This window comes from Arvicanthis niloticus, chromosome 8 (genome assembly GCF_011762505.2).
Source record: "Arvicanthis niloticus isolate mArvNil1 chromosome 8, mArvNil1.pat.X, whole genome shotgun sequence".
Classification (NCBI taxonomy): domain Eukaryota; kingdom Metazoa; phylum Chordata; class Mammalia; order Rodentia; family Muridae; genus Arvicanthis; species Arvicanthis niloticus.
This window is the reverse complement of record NC_047665.1, coordinates 25,856,669-25,872,912: the sequence shown is the minus strand read 5'-3', so window position 1 is coordinate 25,872,912 and position 16,244 is coordinate 25,856,669. Positions and strand designations below refer to the sequence as shown.

At 42.9% G+C, this 16,244-nt stretch overlaps 1 protein-coding gene across 3 annotated transcripts in view; it reads left to right on the top strand.

The window, feature by feature from the left end:
* Nucleotides 1-16,244, top strand: part of Ly86 (lymphocyte antigen 86) — a 66,144-nt gene that overhangs the window by 38,569 nt on the left and 11,331 nt on the right. The window contains exon 4 of one of the 3 annotated variants that reach the window (XM_076939182.1): nt 321-1,574. The exons of the other annotated variants lie outside the window; for them this stretch is intronic. Within the exon in view, the coding sequence (XP_076795297.1) occupies nt 321-349 (29 nt within the window). The 3' untranslated portion in view covers nt 350-1,574. Of the gene's footprint in view, nt 1-320; nt 1,575-16,244 lie in introns of those variants that run through there. 3 annotated transcript variants of the gene reach the window in all.

The following is a 16,244-nucleotide window of genomic DNA, read 5'->3' as shown; positions in this document are numbered from 1 at the left end:
CTAAGAATTCTCAATATACTTTTGTCTCCCAGTTTTTAATTGGGCTATTTGTTTTCTTAATGTCCAATTTTAGTTCTTTATATATTTTAGATATTAACTCTCTATCAGATATAAAATTGCTAAAGATTTTTTCTCATTCTATAGTTTGCCACTTTCTCCAAACAATGATGTCCTTTGCCATCGGAAGATTTTTTTTTTTTTTAATGAGGTCCCATTTGTCAGTATTTGGCCTCTTTTCTTGAGCTTTTGAAGTCCTATTCAGACTGTCATTACCTATGCCTATATCTTGAAGTGTTTTTCTTATTTTTCTTTTCTTATAGAATTTTCAGAGTTCCAGGCCTTATGTTAAAGTTCTCTGGTCCACGCAGAGTTAATTTTTGTGCAAAGTGAGAAAGAATGATCTACCACCTGTGGATATCTAGTTTTCCCAGCACCATTTGTCTAAAAAAGCTTTTCTCCCAGTGACTCTAGTAAGTGTCTACAGCTGTATGCATTTACGTCTGGGTCTTCTGTTGCCCTACCTGTGTGCTCGTCTGCTAGCTACACACTGCTTTTCTTCCTGTAGCTCTGTTGCATAACTTGAAATTGGATGTGCTGGTACCTCTAACATTATTCTTTGCTCAGAATTGCTTTAGCTAACAAAGCATTTTATGTCTCTGAATGAATTTTTAAATTTTTTTCAGTATCTGAGAAGAAATGGTGTTGGCATTTTGATGGGGATTTAACTGACTCTTTAACGTGTCTCTGGTTAAAATGGCCATCTTCACGGTATTGATTCTTCCAACCCACAAGCATGAGGTTATTCCATCTTTCAGTGTCTTCTTCCATTCCTTTCTTGAGAAATGGGCCACTTTGGGGTGTTTTGAAGTCTTCATTATAGAGGTCATCACTTCCTTGGTTGGATTTATTCCCATTATTTTACATTTATGATGGCTATTGTCAGTGCAATCACCTGCCCCTTGCCCCTTTATTTCAGCATGCTTGTCCTTGGTAGACAGGAGGGTAACAGATTTCTGTATGACAATTTTATATGCTGCCATTTTATTGTGTTAAAAGTTTTTGGCAGGGTGGCCCATGTCTTTAATCCCAGACTTTGGAGGCAGAGGCATGCAGATTTCTGAGTTCAAGGCCAGCTTGGTCTACAGAGTGAGTTCCAGGACAGCCAGGGCTACACAAAGAAACCCTGTCTCGAGTTTTTGGTAGAGTCTTTGAGATCTCATATATAGTTTAACTTCTTTCTAGTTGTATCTTTCTCATTAGCGTCTCTTGTCTAACTGCTCTAGCTAAACGCTGTATTTGAAAAGAGTGGTAGAAGTGGATACCTGTATCTTACTTCAGATTTTACTAGAAATGCTTTGAGTTTCTCCCCTTTACTACAGTGTTGGCTGTGGGTATGTCATAGGTAGCCTTTACTATGTTCAAGTATGTCCCTTCTGTTCCAAGTTTCTCCAGGACTTTTATCATGAAGAGACGTTGGGTTTTGTAAGAAGCCTTTTCTATATCTGTTGAACTCACCATGTGATTTCTGTCCTTGAGTCCACTGTATGAGCTGTTGCAATTTTGATTTACATGTGTTGAACCATTCTTGCATGCTTGAAATAAAGAGGACTTGCTTGTGATGAATAAACTTTCTTGTGTTTTCTTAAATTTGATTGGCAAGTATTTTTAGTGAAAAAAAAAAAGTTTGTCTAATCTTTTCTGCCTGTGCTTGTCTAGGCTAGCCCCAACCCTCCTGGCCACACTTACTAGACACTCCACCACAATTCCTTCAATCCTCTGTCCCTTCCTCCTCCCTTCCTTACTCTCATTTGTGGGCCATACTGTCTTCTTTCTTCTGACTTCATGCCCCCTTGACTCCCTTCCCCCTACCACAATGACTAAGTCCCACACTTGGTGCCAAGTGCTCTGGGAAAGCCAAGGTGAACCTAAGATGTTTTCCACCATCTTGGACATTATTGGCCTGAGATAAGAAAGAGATTTATAAAACCGTGATTCAAAGTTAAGACATGTGGTGTTTACATTGAACAGGAATAAACAAAATGGCAGGTTAGCCTGTGAGGTAGCTCATCCCCTGATGTTCTACCTCTGAGAGCATGAACAAGGGATCTGAGTAAAGAATTGCATTCCTGCCTGCCTTAAAGTTATCTGTATCCTGTTCCAGGGTGTTTGGCTGTATGCATTCATGTTTGAATAATATTCTTTTGTGTATGGATCATAGTTTCTTTCTCCACTCATTTGTTGCTGAAAACTCAGGTCATTCCAGAGTCTATATTCTGGAATGAGCAAAGTCTCTTATAGCCTTGAATGTCATACTTCTTCAGCCACATCCTGCTCCATGCCCTGTTTGTACCTTTAGCATCTCACCAAAAGTTATCTCTTTCTGCCCACAGACTGTGTGATAACAGGTACTGTGTATGGGTGGTCCCTTTAACCTGTAACACTGGCTTCCATTTGTCTTCCATGCGAATTTAACCTATTAATTCTTATTTCAAACCCAACCAGATTCATTGCTTCAGTCATTGCCAGAGCCAGGGAATTGTATAGGGGAGAAGATGGCAGAGATGCTGATTGACCATTACAGGGGTGCAGCTGGCTGGAAAAAAGTAACTGTTCTGTGATGTGAAACAATTCATGGTTCCTACCTCTGCTATAACCCTGATCTCAACTTTAGGGGTATGTGTGTGTCTCTCTCTCTCTGTGTGTGTGTGTGTGTGTGTGTGTGTGTGTGAGAGAGAGAGAGAGAGAGAGAGACAGAGAGAGAGAGAGACAGAGAGAGAGAGAGACAGAGAGAGAGACAGAGAGAGAGACAGAGAGAGAGACAGAGAGAGAGACAGAGAGAGAGCAAGAGACAGAAAGAGAGACAGAGAAAGACAAAGAAAGAGACGGGTGGGGGAAACTGCACTCCTTGAAGGCAGAAATATTTATTTCTGGCTTCCTATCTCTGCAGACCTGGCAGATAGAGCTATCACAGAGTAAAGAGATAAAGATCTCTTCTTTTGCTGAGATTGGTGTGGGCAGAGGATAGACTGTATACAAGAACAACCAGTTCACATCAGACGAGAGTATGTAAGGATTGCTAGACACTGGAGGCTCATCAAATCCTCATGTGGAGGAAATTGTCTTGCTCCTCCAAGCTCAAGGAAACCTTACTATTTATCCTATGCATGGTTTTAAGAGAATTAATAAAAACAGGAGAAATACTGTTCCCTCGAACAGTTTTAGGAGTCTAAATCTGTTTAGCAGCTCAGAAAGCTTGCCTTGGACTTATCTGAATGCCGGGCAGACAGCCCACAGTCAGTTACTTTCCTTATTGCTATGGGGACAATGACTGCAGAGGCAGGCAAAGGGGCTGGCATTTGGGGAATTGCCAGGAAATTTTATTCAGTATAAAACAACCAAATAAGGGATACACAAATGCTGAACAAATAGTTATGTAAATTAAATAAGGCAGGAGAGTGAAATCTTAAAATTCAGAGGCCTCTCGGGTCACTGAGATTTTTAACCTACTGCAGGGAGGGCAGCTGCCATGATTAGCACTGGGATTGGAAGCAGCAAATGACACCAGGGAGAACCAGAGTCAAACCCAAGCACAAGCTGCTGTTTCCACATCAGGCATGGGACAGAGTCCCAGGGGGCCTTGCAGCTCCTTTTAGCAGATGGAGGAAAAGTTGCCGTCCGTCCACCGTGAGTGAGACTGCCTGCTGCTACCTGCAAGTCCAGTGCTCAGTGCTGTTCCTCATAGTCTCAAACTAGAGCCTTCTGGCCACCCTCCAAGACAGGAAAAAAGCTACTACCAAATGGCTCAAGCTGAGGAAAAATTAATAGTTAAACTGTAGTTTTCTTCTCCTCTGCTAGCTCTAGGGCAAGAGGCGCTTTGGAGTATAAAGCCAAGTGCCAATCCTTGAGCCCATGAATTACCCATCATTTATGCTTTGGGGGAACAAAATATCCTCCCCCACAGAAATCTAAGGGAATTCAAAGAAAAACATAGCATAGTTCAGATTCAGTGGTGTGTGCAATTGAACCCAGACACACCTCATTTTATCCTACCTCAGTTCATGGCACTTGGCAGAAACTATGTTTAGCAAATTGAAGACTTGACAGCCCTGTGACAAGCAAGTCTCTTGGCACTGTTTCTCCAATGACATGAGCTCACTGTGTATCTGTATTTCACACTTTTTTGCCAATAGGTATTTTTTAAACTAAAGTACATCCATCTTTTTGTAGACATAGGCTGTGACACGTTGAACAAACCACAGTACAGTATAAGTGTAACACTTATGTGTATCCAGATGCTGGTGTCTACAGTCAAACCAGCTGTTTCCAGGAACATCTGTGGGAAGTTCTGAGTCAGAGTCAAATAGACCATCAGGCTATTATCTAATGCCAAGTCTTCCCTGGGACCCTTAAGCCTCTTCCTCCAGCATCTGAGCTTAGGGATACAGAGACTGGGCAAAAAGCATCATCTATACCACTTACTCTTTACGTCAGGTCAATAGATTCATTCACTTTCAGTGCTTTGAGACAAACCGCATATGCTCAACCCTACAGTGATACACTTGCTCCAACAAGGCCACACCTCCTAATGGTGCCACTACCTGGGCCAAGCATATTTAAATGATTACATCACCCAAATTACCTCCCAAAGACTCCAACTCCAAATGTCATTCATAAACAACTTCAGAGATTTAATTTCCAGCATATAAAACTTTCAGGACACCTTCAAACAATAGCAATGCCAAAATGTTTGGGACATGGTTGATATGTCATTTTCTATGACTGTATCACAGTACCTGAGATAATCAACTTGAAAAGAGTTATAATTATACTGGGCAAGGCTGCATATTTTATATCACATGCGTCATAATATTTATCCTTTAGGATTATTATATGTATTAATATAGTATAACATTGTTCAATACATAGAAATATAGTGAAAGCAACATAATAATATATATAACATGTAATATGATATATAATATAGTCATAAAATATGTATTTACATTGTTTAGTAAAACTGTGTATAATGATATTATATAGTATATTGTGGATAATATGCTATCTATTAACTAGTATAACATTTATATTATATTTATTGTATTACCTCCTCTTAAAATATTGAGGATCCCAACACTGGACTATACCCCAGACCAGCTAAATAAAAATCCCTGGAAATCAGAAGCAAGCTAGGTTATTCCAGTCCCCACCATAGCTGAAGAGCACTCTAGTCATTTCAGGAAGTCATTGCAGGTATCAGTCAGCATTATCTTAGCACCTGACTGCACTAGGCAACTGTGCCAGGATGTCATGCATATTAGTCAAAGCTTCTGTGGACCTTATGACGTGCAGAAGCCTTGTTATTGGCTTCTGTGGTGCTGTGAATGGCAATAAACATTCTCTGTCCTTAGTTCCCAGCAGTGTCTAAAGCCTTTGTAACTTCCTAGTCTCAAAGGGACTGGGAAGATCTTTTGTTCTCATGTTAGTCATTGACAGAACTACTAAATCCCCAGACTTTTCTTGAGTGATGAGTATCTTTGTTTTACTGATGTCAGTCTTGGGTGGCTCTTTAGCTGGTCATCAGAAATGCAAAGTCAAATTACAAGCCAGAAATTGTCCATCCCACCATGCACTTCTGACTTCTGATAAGACATGGGGAATTGAGTTAATACCAAATCATGTCCTTTTGGGGGGCAGCTCTAGTGTGGCCCATAAAGTGTAGGTGTAGGTCCCTAGAGGGTAGTGTGTTTAGAATAAACATGGAAGCTTTCCACATAACTTCTCTTGTGTGTTCATTTCTATCCTCTGCAAGAAATGAACTGAGAAATGTCGGCACGCATTTTCCTGGGTTATGCAAGCTGCTTTAGCAAATTACCAAGCAAAAGAAAAGGCTAGGGTGAGTCCCTTGTTTGCAGAGAAAATGTGACTATTCTGAGAGCCTACTGCTGTAGCTGGCATCTGAGATGAAGGAGAAAGGCAGTTTTGTGGGATTGAGCCCTTGACCTTCGGGGTCAACACTAACCTGATTAGTGTCAGAACTGAAGTGAACTGTTTGATGCCCAGCTGATACTGAAGAAGTAGACGAGGTGGGTGTAAATCTCACATATCTAGCAGTAAGACGAATAATATTTTGAGAATATAAGAGAAGAAAATGACTTGGGTTTTTTTTTTTTTTTCCTAGCTTTATTTTAACAGATGAGGTAGGGTTCCAGAGAGGCCTCACAAGGTAACTCCTTAGACATCTAACATAAGAAATGTCCCCAAGTCTGTTTTCTTTTTTTCATTTTCAACTCATACCACAGTGTAGATTCAACAGCCTAACTTGTAATAAAATCATCCCACTTCCTTTAAGATCTGACTTACCAAGAGTTCAGTGAATGAGTGTGTGTGTGTGTGTGTGTGTGTGTGTGTGTGTGTGTGTGTGTGTGTTGCTTCTCTGTGTCTCTTTTCAGTGGGCTTAGTGTCATTCAAAGAGTTTCCCAGAATATCCCATCTCAGGATGGTAAGAGTTACATAAGTTAAATAGAGCCAAAAATTAATTATGGTACTTACTGACCATGAAACTAAATTAGCAGGAAAGTAGGAAGAAGCCTCCTCCACATCACACTCCACCCAAATAAAAAATAAGGAGAAATTACTCAAAGGAGTTTGGTAACTTCATGTAGGACCATAAATGGAAATGAACATAGAAATTTGAGTAAAGGCCCAGACTAAGACCATGAGGTAAACAAGGAGTATGAGATTTTCTAGTCCTGATGATAACTGCATATCACTGTCAGACTTGGTCCTGTCTAAAGCTCTCTGAATTCTAGCCAGAGTGGTCAAGATTGGTACTGATCTCACAGCTCCAAGTGAATAACTGACTTTAGAAATAACTCACTACTTAATTAATTAGCTTGTGGGTATCTTGCTGTATCCAGCTGTTACAGTTTGCTTTAAATGTCCCTGAAGGCCCCTACTTTGAAGGATCTGTTCTTATGATGGCACTGCTCAGATGTGATAGAACCATTAAGATGTGAGAGCTCTCGTGGGAGGACCTTGGGTCATTGGAGGGATGGAACCCCAGGTCTCTTTCTCTGGTTTCCTAGTCATGAGTGAAATGGGTTTGCTCTGAACATGTTTCCTTGTATTCTCACAAGCACAACGTAGTAGAGCCATCTGATCATGGACAGAAGCCTCTCATACCCTGAGCCTAAATATCTTCTCTTCCTTAGAGGACTAGCTCTGACGTCTATTACGATGAATGAAAAGCTAAAGCACCAACCTATTCCTCAAGCCAACTAAACTAACAATTTTTAAATTGGGAGAGAAGCAAGTATGAGAGTCCCATGTAAAGGTACCGAGTACATCTGTAATACGTGTAAGTGACTCCTTTGAGACCTCTCTAACAGGCACAGCACAACACAATAGACACTGAAGAAACTTAATAATGTCACTTTCATGTTAGAGACCTGGAGAGGTGCAGGAGACAGTGTTCATCCCACAAGAATTGCTGATTCATGGTACCTCTGTTCCTGGCCAAGACACTTTTCTTCAAAAATATAGGGCTTAAATATATCCACAATACAACAGATGGGAATATATGATACTTTGTGTGCCATGGAAGATACAGAACAAAATTGAGTTTGGATATTACTATATTCATTAACTTTAAACTCTTTGGATTGAAAGATCATAGTGACACCTCTTGCAGAGTGAAGAATTCTTGGGCTTTTCGATGTCTTCTGAGTGTTTAACTCATTGATTTTTTTTTTTTGGTATTTGGGGAAGGGTCTCAAGTTTTTCCCTGGTGGCCTCAAACTCACGACATAGCAGAGGATGGTTTTGAACTTCTCATTTTCCTGCTTCTATCCCCTAAGTGCTGGGGCTACAGGCATGTTTCACCATGCTCAGTTTGTGCAGTGCTACGGATCAAACCTGGGGCCTCATGCATTCCACACAAGGGCTCTACCAACAGAGCCACAACCCAAGTCCCCGAATAATTCTTCAGTCTAGAAAACAAGTGCTCTCTGGCTTATCTTCTGCATAAATCAACCATGCTATTTTAACTGTTGGCCCAATACAGTAAATACATCATAATTACAAGAATTTTAATACTCAGTAGATCCACCGAGAACTATGTATAAACCATCAGATTGCCCTTAGGGCAGATATTAACCCTGACAACAGCTAAGGGCTTGGACTATGGTGCTTACCGATCTTGCATATGCAGAGAAGTCAAAAGTGTAAATGCACTCAGTACTCGCTTATGACTACTTGTCTTCCATTCCACCCCATCCTGGGGGTGTCTCCTGCTGTCCTGGTTCTCAGTGAGCATCTGTACCTAGTGATCCTTGGGGCACAATTAACCTCTAAGATACCTCAGCCTTGCCATCTATACAGATCCGAAATTCATCTTAACACTTCTACCTAAATCCTCAGGTCAGATTTCATTTGCTTCTCTAGTGCCTTCATTACTTCTCTTTCCGTGTGCTGCTTCCTGTGATCTATTAAAATAGTGGGTGAACAATGAGAATGCATTCTCTTTATTGCCTAGATTTGGAAAAATTCCCATTAAGCACTTTCTGTACAATGCCTTCTACCTGCACTGCTATTGGAGAAGACAAGGCCAACAACTACCTTCCAGGCAGTACACTGAAGAGCATTGATCTAGGCTGACAACCTGACAGCTCCATAAAGCATGCTGGAGACACAGCACGTCCACAAGCCTCATTATTCACTTGTTTAACAAATGCAAGCCCGGGGAATTTGGTCACTGATATCTGCCGGAACAGAAGGAGATTAAGCAGCTCCATTTGAAGCCTCAATTATGAAATATGTCACCCCTCTTCCACCTGTTCACTTATCTGGCTTCTGGGGCCATTGGAGACCACCTGCTTCTGCAAGCCTTATTGCTGCAGACTTTATGCTCCAATGGTCCCCATACTCTATTCTCCATCTCTCCTGATCCCAGCTTCTCATCCTGACCTTCATCAACCCTCTCAATAGCCTAAATGACAAGATGTCTTCATTCTTCTTCCTATGGACGAGCCTACCTGGAAAATTGGACAATCTCTCTTGCCATCCTCATTCCTACTGTCATTTTGTAACTGCAGATAGCATGTCACCCAAAGCACTTATCCCAGGACAATGTCCTGCTCCCTGCCTCGTCACTCTGCCTGGTTACTAGAGGATAGAACAGGACTAAGCTCAGCCCAGCAACTCTCACAGTGGAACAGGCATCAGCTTTGCTTGGAGACTGTGTTTAGCTGTAGATGGGTGGACCATCCTGAAGTTTCAAGCTCATAAAAAGAATTCTGAAAATCTGCATGCCTGCTGTGTGACACCGTTCCTAGAGCGATGGGTGTTCACCTCAGATAGGAAAGCCATAAAGGACTGGTATAGTTAGGGTTTCATTGCTGTGAAGAGACACAGTGACCAACACAACTCTTATAAAGGCAAAACATTTCATTGGAGCTGATTTACAGTTTCAGAGGTTCAGTCCACTATCATCATGGCAGGAAGCATGGCAGCCTGCAGGCAGACATGGTGCTGGAGGAGCCAAGGGTTCTGCATCTTGATCCAAAGGCAGCAGAAGACTGTTCTCTGCAGGCAGCCAGGAGGATGCTCTCCTCCACTCTGGACAGAACGTGAACACTAGGAGTCCTCAAAGCCCACCTATACAGTAACACACTTCCTCCTACAAGGCCACGTCTATTCCAACAAGGCCACACCTCTCAACAGTACCACTTCCCATGGGCCAAGCATACTCAAACCAGCACACAGACCAAAGAGAAGATACTCCCAAAAATCTAACTTGGTATACCAGTAAGTTTTGGGAGTTACTTACAAGTCTGTGGATGGAAGGCTAATAATCTCAGGAGCATGAATGACTTCAGATATCACCTGTGAAGATGATGGTGCTTGTCTAGGTTCCACACCCTGAAAACTACTGTCCTGGTGAACAGTCATAGGTTTAACTATGTGACCTTGGGCAAACCACTTATTTTCTGAGCCTCAGTTTCCTCATTTGTACAATAAGAAGAATGGGACCAAACCCATTAGATGAGGAAGGAGAAATGTGGGCTAATATGTGGGAAGCCTTGCCTCTACAGTAGGCATTCAAAATATCATCCACAGTAGATACTTGAAGCAGCTAATGATGACAGCATCTCAAGCCAGGGCTCAAAGGCTCTCAGGAATCAGTCTGGGGTGGAAGTCTGCATCTTAAGGAGGCACCTGGAGAGTCACTAGAGGCCTTGGGCCTTAGAAGCTGAAGCTCTTTTTCCTCACAGGTAGCAAGAAAATAAATGTCTTTGGTCAAAGCCTACATATTCCCCAGAGGTCAGTGATGTCTCCCTGGCCTTCCTGCACCCTGGGGACAGCCCCATTTGCATTTCTGTCACTTTGCTTTCAACTTTTTCTCATCTTCATGTTTTATTCCTTGTTTGTAGCCTTTTTAAAGTAGCTCTGGGTTTCCTCAGCAGCCACTGCTGCTGCAGATTCATGGAGAATCAACACAAGCAATAGGCTCTTTATTGAATGAGTAGAACTGGACTCTTGGACTGCAGAACACAGACCGAAGAATAATGGCCATGAAAGAGAGGATATGAGCAATGACCAACAAGGGGGACTCTTCCTTGTTAAAATGAAAAGAGAGACCTTGGTTTGTGGGAACCAGTGGGTGGGACACAGGGAAGTCCTCCACAATGGCCACAAGACATCAGGCCCCAATAACACAAGAAAGTCCGTGGGTTTTCAAAACGGCTTTATTGGCATGTCAGATGGTAGTTGAATCTGGATGTGCACCCCTCCCCGCAAATTCAGGGCAGATCTGAGTTAAATAGGGAGGGGGAAGGGGAGGGTCTGGGAAAAGGAATAGGTAATTGACTACACCCTCTGGCCTTTAGGTAACTCCTTAATATGGAAATTTCTCTAGGGCTGAGGCCTGTAGTCACACCCTCTACCTGTGCTCTTTGGGGAGGGGCTGCATTGTCCTTAGGTGACTGAACAGTGCAGGCTAATGGAGATCTTAGACCAAGTGTCAGGACCCTGGGTTCTGGGGAGGTGGCTGAACACCTGCTGTTGCCCCAGGCCTGTGCCCAGCCAAGAACCAAGACACCCTTTCACGGTCCCACACTGGTTGTTTAGGAATGGTTCAGTTCTGGTGTTTACCTCCATCCTCAAGTTCAAGTCAAGTTGCAAATGATCCAGTTTGGGGTTAAAATTGTCTTTTAACATCAGTCAATTTGTCCAGTTTGAGCCCAATCTGGTAAGGCTAATGACGGCGTAGGACCAGAAGCAATTTTAATTTTCTAAGACAATGCTTAACTTCTTTCCTAGTCCGGAGCTGGTTATGAAATTTCATAAATCTAACTCAGTGACTCACACATTTTCATGCAATAATCATTTAGGAAGCTAATTTAAAAGGACAACTCTCAGCTCCTCCATTCTACCCTAATCTGACCCTACAGTTGCTATTTGCATTTTAACTAACTAAACATTTCCCAGGACTCCACTGCATGGGAACACATAGTTTCCTAAGCCAAGACAATGCTGATGTTGAATTCTCAGCCACAATGTACTTGCCAGCCCTGCCCATGTTTCTGCAGATCAAGCCCCTTTCTCTTCTCTCCCATGTCCTTCGGTTTTTACTCTGAAGTCCGATCACTCCACCAATTGATAGAGTGAAATTTGAGTATGGTATTTAGAGTCTACTGAAATCCAAGAATAGGTGGGTAGGAAGAGAGAAAAATAATGCATGTGTTGAATTCTCTTTTCTGTGCTTCCCAGACATTATGTATTTCTCACATGAAGCTTAAGCAGCAAAGGAAAAGAGACCTGGCAAGAGGAAGGAGGTTCCAAATAAGTCTTACTACTTCCTCCCAGAATCCTCTTCCTCATCCCTAATTGGCTAGTTCAGTAGCCATCAGCCTCCAGTGTCTGTGAGGCCCTTGAACCATAACAAGTGAGAGATGCTGTAAATCTAAATACCTCATTTCCATATTGGTTACATGCTTAAAATGGTAATATTTTAAATAACTGGGTTAAACAATATATTTCACTAATCTTACTTTTTCCTTTTTCTTTTTTAAATATGACCACCTGAAAAGCTTAAATGGCCCATGTGGCTCATGTATTTCTGTTAGTGTTGACCCAGAATTTCATTGTCCAGCAAAATAACCACAAGACATATATGGTCACTCGAAAATGTTTTTAAAGTAAATATAAAAAGTCAACTCATCTGCTGTACTGGCCACAGTATAAGCTCTTATGGTCACAGGGGGTTGGTGGCAGTCATATTTGATAGGATCTTTGCAAAATGTTCTATTGGGCAAATCCGACCTACTGCTTCATACTGCTATGTATTGCTTATAATTGTCTGTCCTGAACTCATTGGTATAGCCTGCCCAATTCAACTGGCCCAATTCAAACTCTAATATTTTCTCTTGGGCTCAAATCCTAGAAGAAGATTTGTGTCATGGTGCTAAAGTCCTCTTTGGGGGAAGCTACTACTACTCATGGCTCTGTCTCAGGCAGACTAACTGAGTCCTCCTCTCTTAATCCAAGACCTCTGTATTGGCTTCCTACTGCTGCTTTAACAGATTGTCACAGAATATGCAATTCATAGCACTAATTTGTTCTCTTGAAGTCTGAATGCCACATATCTAAATCCCAAGTGTCTGGAGAGCTGTACGCTTTGGAAGCTTAGGGAAGCCACTCTCTTACCCATTTAGTCTCTGGGGCTGTTGCATTCCTTGGCTGATAGACACACCTCTCCACGTTCTGCTTCTGCCTACACATGGCCTCTCTTTCTCCTCAGATTCTTCTTCCCTCTTATCTTCTAGTTACACTGAATCCATCCAGGTAACCCAGGGCCACCTCCCCATCTCAAAATCCTAATTGGATTACCTCTGCAAAGTCCCTTTCGCCATGTGAGATGGCATATTCACAGTCTCTGGGGACCAGGATGTGGCCATGTATGAGTGACCACTGTGACCACTGCTGCCTACACAACTGTTGCAAAGAAAAACAACACATTTTTTCTGATTTCTGCTGGCCATGTCAAGAGCCCAAGTGGCTATGTATAATCCAAGGAAGCCTTCAGCTCCTTGTGTTTTTTATTAAAATGACCTTGTGAAAACTAAACCGCCATGAACTCCCCAGACCATACGCTTGTCCACATGCCCAGAGCAAGGCATGAATTTTTCTGTTAGGAGGTCATATCATTGCTTCATATCAAAGCTTTGCCTCATTGGGACATGACTGTCACCATTTCTAAACTTCATAAAACCACCCCTATCTGGCATAGCCTTTACCCAGAAGAGAACCAATGTGGCCAGAAGTCAATGACCTACTCATGTGCTGAAACCATTCCTACTTCAAAACTAGCTTGCTGTTCAAAATGAAAAGATTGGCAGTGACCACATCACTAGACCACTGGAGAGGCATGAGGAGAAGGCTGTGATTAATTCAACCCAGGAGAACTCTTATTTGATAATTGTTTAATGATCTGTTGCAGTTTCACAGGGAATGGTTCTGATTTGTCAATAACATTAGATTTCCCTAGGCAGTGCAATCCCTCAAGGGGGTCAGGAGTCTGGCTGCATGTGGAGGTGAAGATTTCAAAGTAGAACTCACTGAGTCAAAATGAAAATAGTTCATCTAGAGGAAAAGTAACCACGATTGCTGTACAGCTATGAGCTCTAAAGTAGGGCTGTGGTTTCACAAAGAAGACCATGAGTATTCCCAGGGCACCTAATCCTATGCATAGCCAGTGGGTATTAGCTGAGGTGTAACTCAGCTGATAGAATGCACATCTGGCATACACAAGGCCCTAGGATAGATGCCCAACATGACATAAGGCAGGTATGGTGGCACACACCTGAAACCCCAGCACATGGAAAGTGAACACAAAAGGATCAGAAGCTCAAAGCCATCCTTAGCCACAAAGTGAGTTAAGGAATATCCTGGGACATGTGAAACTCTCCCTCAAAAGGAAAATAAAAAATTTTTAAATTGGCTTAAAAGTCAGGGAACCAACTCCAGGTCATTCCAACATAATCTATAGACAAGGTAGCCTATCATCAGGAGCAGGTCCAAATGAATCAACAGCTGAGTTTCTTGAAACAGCGCTAGCTCAAATGTAGCCTTGGCACGTGGGCTGGGTAGTTTTTTTTTTGTCTACTTTACACAGGCTAGATGAATCTGAGAGGAGGGAACCTCAGCTGAAAAAATGCCTCCATAAGATCTGCCTGTAGGCAAGCCTGCAGGGTATTTTAACTAATGACTGATGCAGACAGACCCAGTCCACTGTGGTGGTGCTACCCATAGGCAGGTAGTCCTGGGTCATGTAAGAAAGCAGACTGAGCAAGCTATATGGAAACATTCAGTAAGCAGCACTGTTCTGTGGCCTTTCATCAGTTCCTGCTTCCAGGTTCCTGGCCTGGTTGAGTTCTTGTCCTGACTCCCTCAGTGATGGACTGTTACCAAGAAGTATAAGATGAAACAAGCCCTCTCCTCTCCAAGTTGCTTTGACTTGTAGTGTTTCATCATAGCAATTGAAATCCTAACACAAGGAATATAGGGCACTGACAGAGCAAATTTTCTAGTTCTATAGCAGAATCTTGAACCTGGGTACTTTATAAAGGGAAGAATTCTGTTTAGATCCATAGTCCTGGAATTTGGGATGTCCAAGCAAGTATGCCCACATCTGCTGAGGGCTTCATGCCAATTCATAACGTGACAGGAGGGACACGAAGAGCAGATGAAGGGTACCACTCTGCTTTAACTGGAAACCAGCTCTCCTGTTTACCAGTGCAGCTCCTATGAAGCCAGTGTACCAATCCCCCTATGAGGGTGTGACCCAGATGCATCTCGAAGATCCCACTCCCTCTTGATACCCTGGCATCACATGGCTTTGTGTGCAGACAAACTTTTCAAACCATAGTGGGCACCATCTATCAGGGAATATTCTACCTTTGAGATCCTCCCTGGGAAAACACAGAAATGGGAGCTCAGAAACCTAACACTAAGCAGACATAAAGCAGAGTTGGGAAAGGGATCCAGGGAGGAGGAAAAGCTAGCCATCACTGTGTTGTAGATCTGATCACCACTTTGGGGGGCTTGGGGAAACTGTGGTGAATCTTTCAGAATTCTGAAGGTCAGCAGGCTCCTAGGTCAAGGGCATCCTCTGGAGTTTGACACCATTGATTTCCTGGTTTCTCTCCGTGTCATCTCTAAAACAGAATCCTATGCCCAGGTGGTAATCCCTTGACCTAGGATGACAGCAGAGGGTCACTACAACCTCTGGGTTTCTATGTCTCCCATCCCTCACCACACACTCCCTACAAGCACATGGCAGGGCCCTGCAGGCCCTCAGCAAAAACTCCCTGCAAGCACGTGCCAGGGCGGGCCCTGCAGGCCCATCTGAGACTTGATGCAGATGTGCAGCAGAAATTCCTGGGGTGCCCTTCAAAGCAAAACAAAACCGACTGGAGCAATGGCTCAAAAAGGAAGCTGCTCTTCCAGAGGACTGGGATTCAATCATCAACTCCCACATGGTGACTTACAACCACCTGTAACTCCAGTTACGGGGATCCAGAGACTCCCATCTGGCTTCAAGGCCCTAGGCACATGTGCTGCACAGACCTGTATGCAAGTGAAACACACACACACACACACACACACATATGTGTGTATATATATATACAGAATAAAAATGAAAATTCTCAAAAGTGAAACAAAAATGACTCAGGAATTCTCGAAGACAAGGGTAAAATGGCCCAGAAATAGACAAGGCCCTGGCACACACACACACACACACACACGTGTAAACACACAGAAGTACACACACACACACACACACACACACATGAGGGAAGGGAAAAGAAGGGAGAAGGGAAGGAGAGTAAAGGGAAGAAAGGGGGTAGAAAAGAGAGGGGAATGAAGATAGAAAGGAAAGGAGGGCTAGGAAGGAAGGGAGGAGAAGAGGGGGGAGGAGGAGAGGAGAACCTGGCATGCTACATGAAGACTGTGCTGGAGAAGACGTGCTCAGCCTTTGTCTAGATTTGGCTCAGGAAATACCCAGAGGTAGAAAGAGGAAGCTGTCTCTTACTCAGAGCTCACTAAAGTAACCCGCTCCCTGCCTCTCCCTCCAGAGACAGGCAGTATGCTCCACTAACCTTCGCCTCTCTCTTGGTTTTTCTAGCCTCTTACTTTAGGTTTTGTTGGGCTCCATCCCACTGTGCTCTTGCAGAACACAGGCT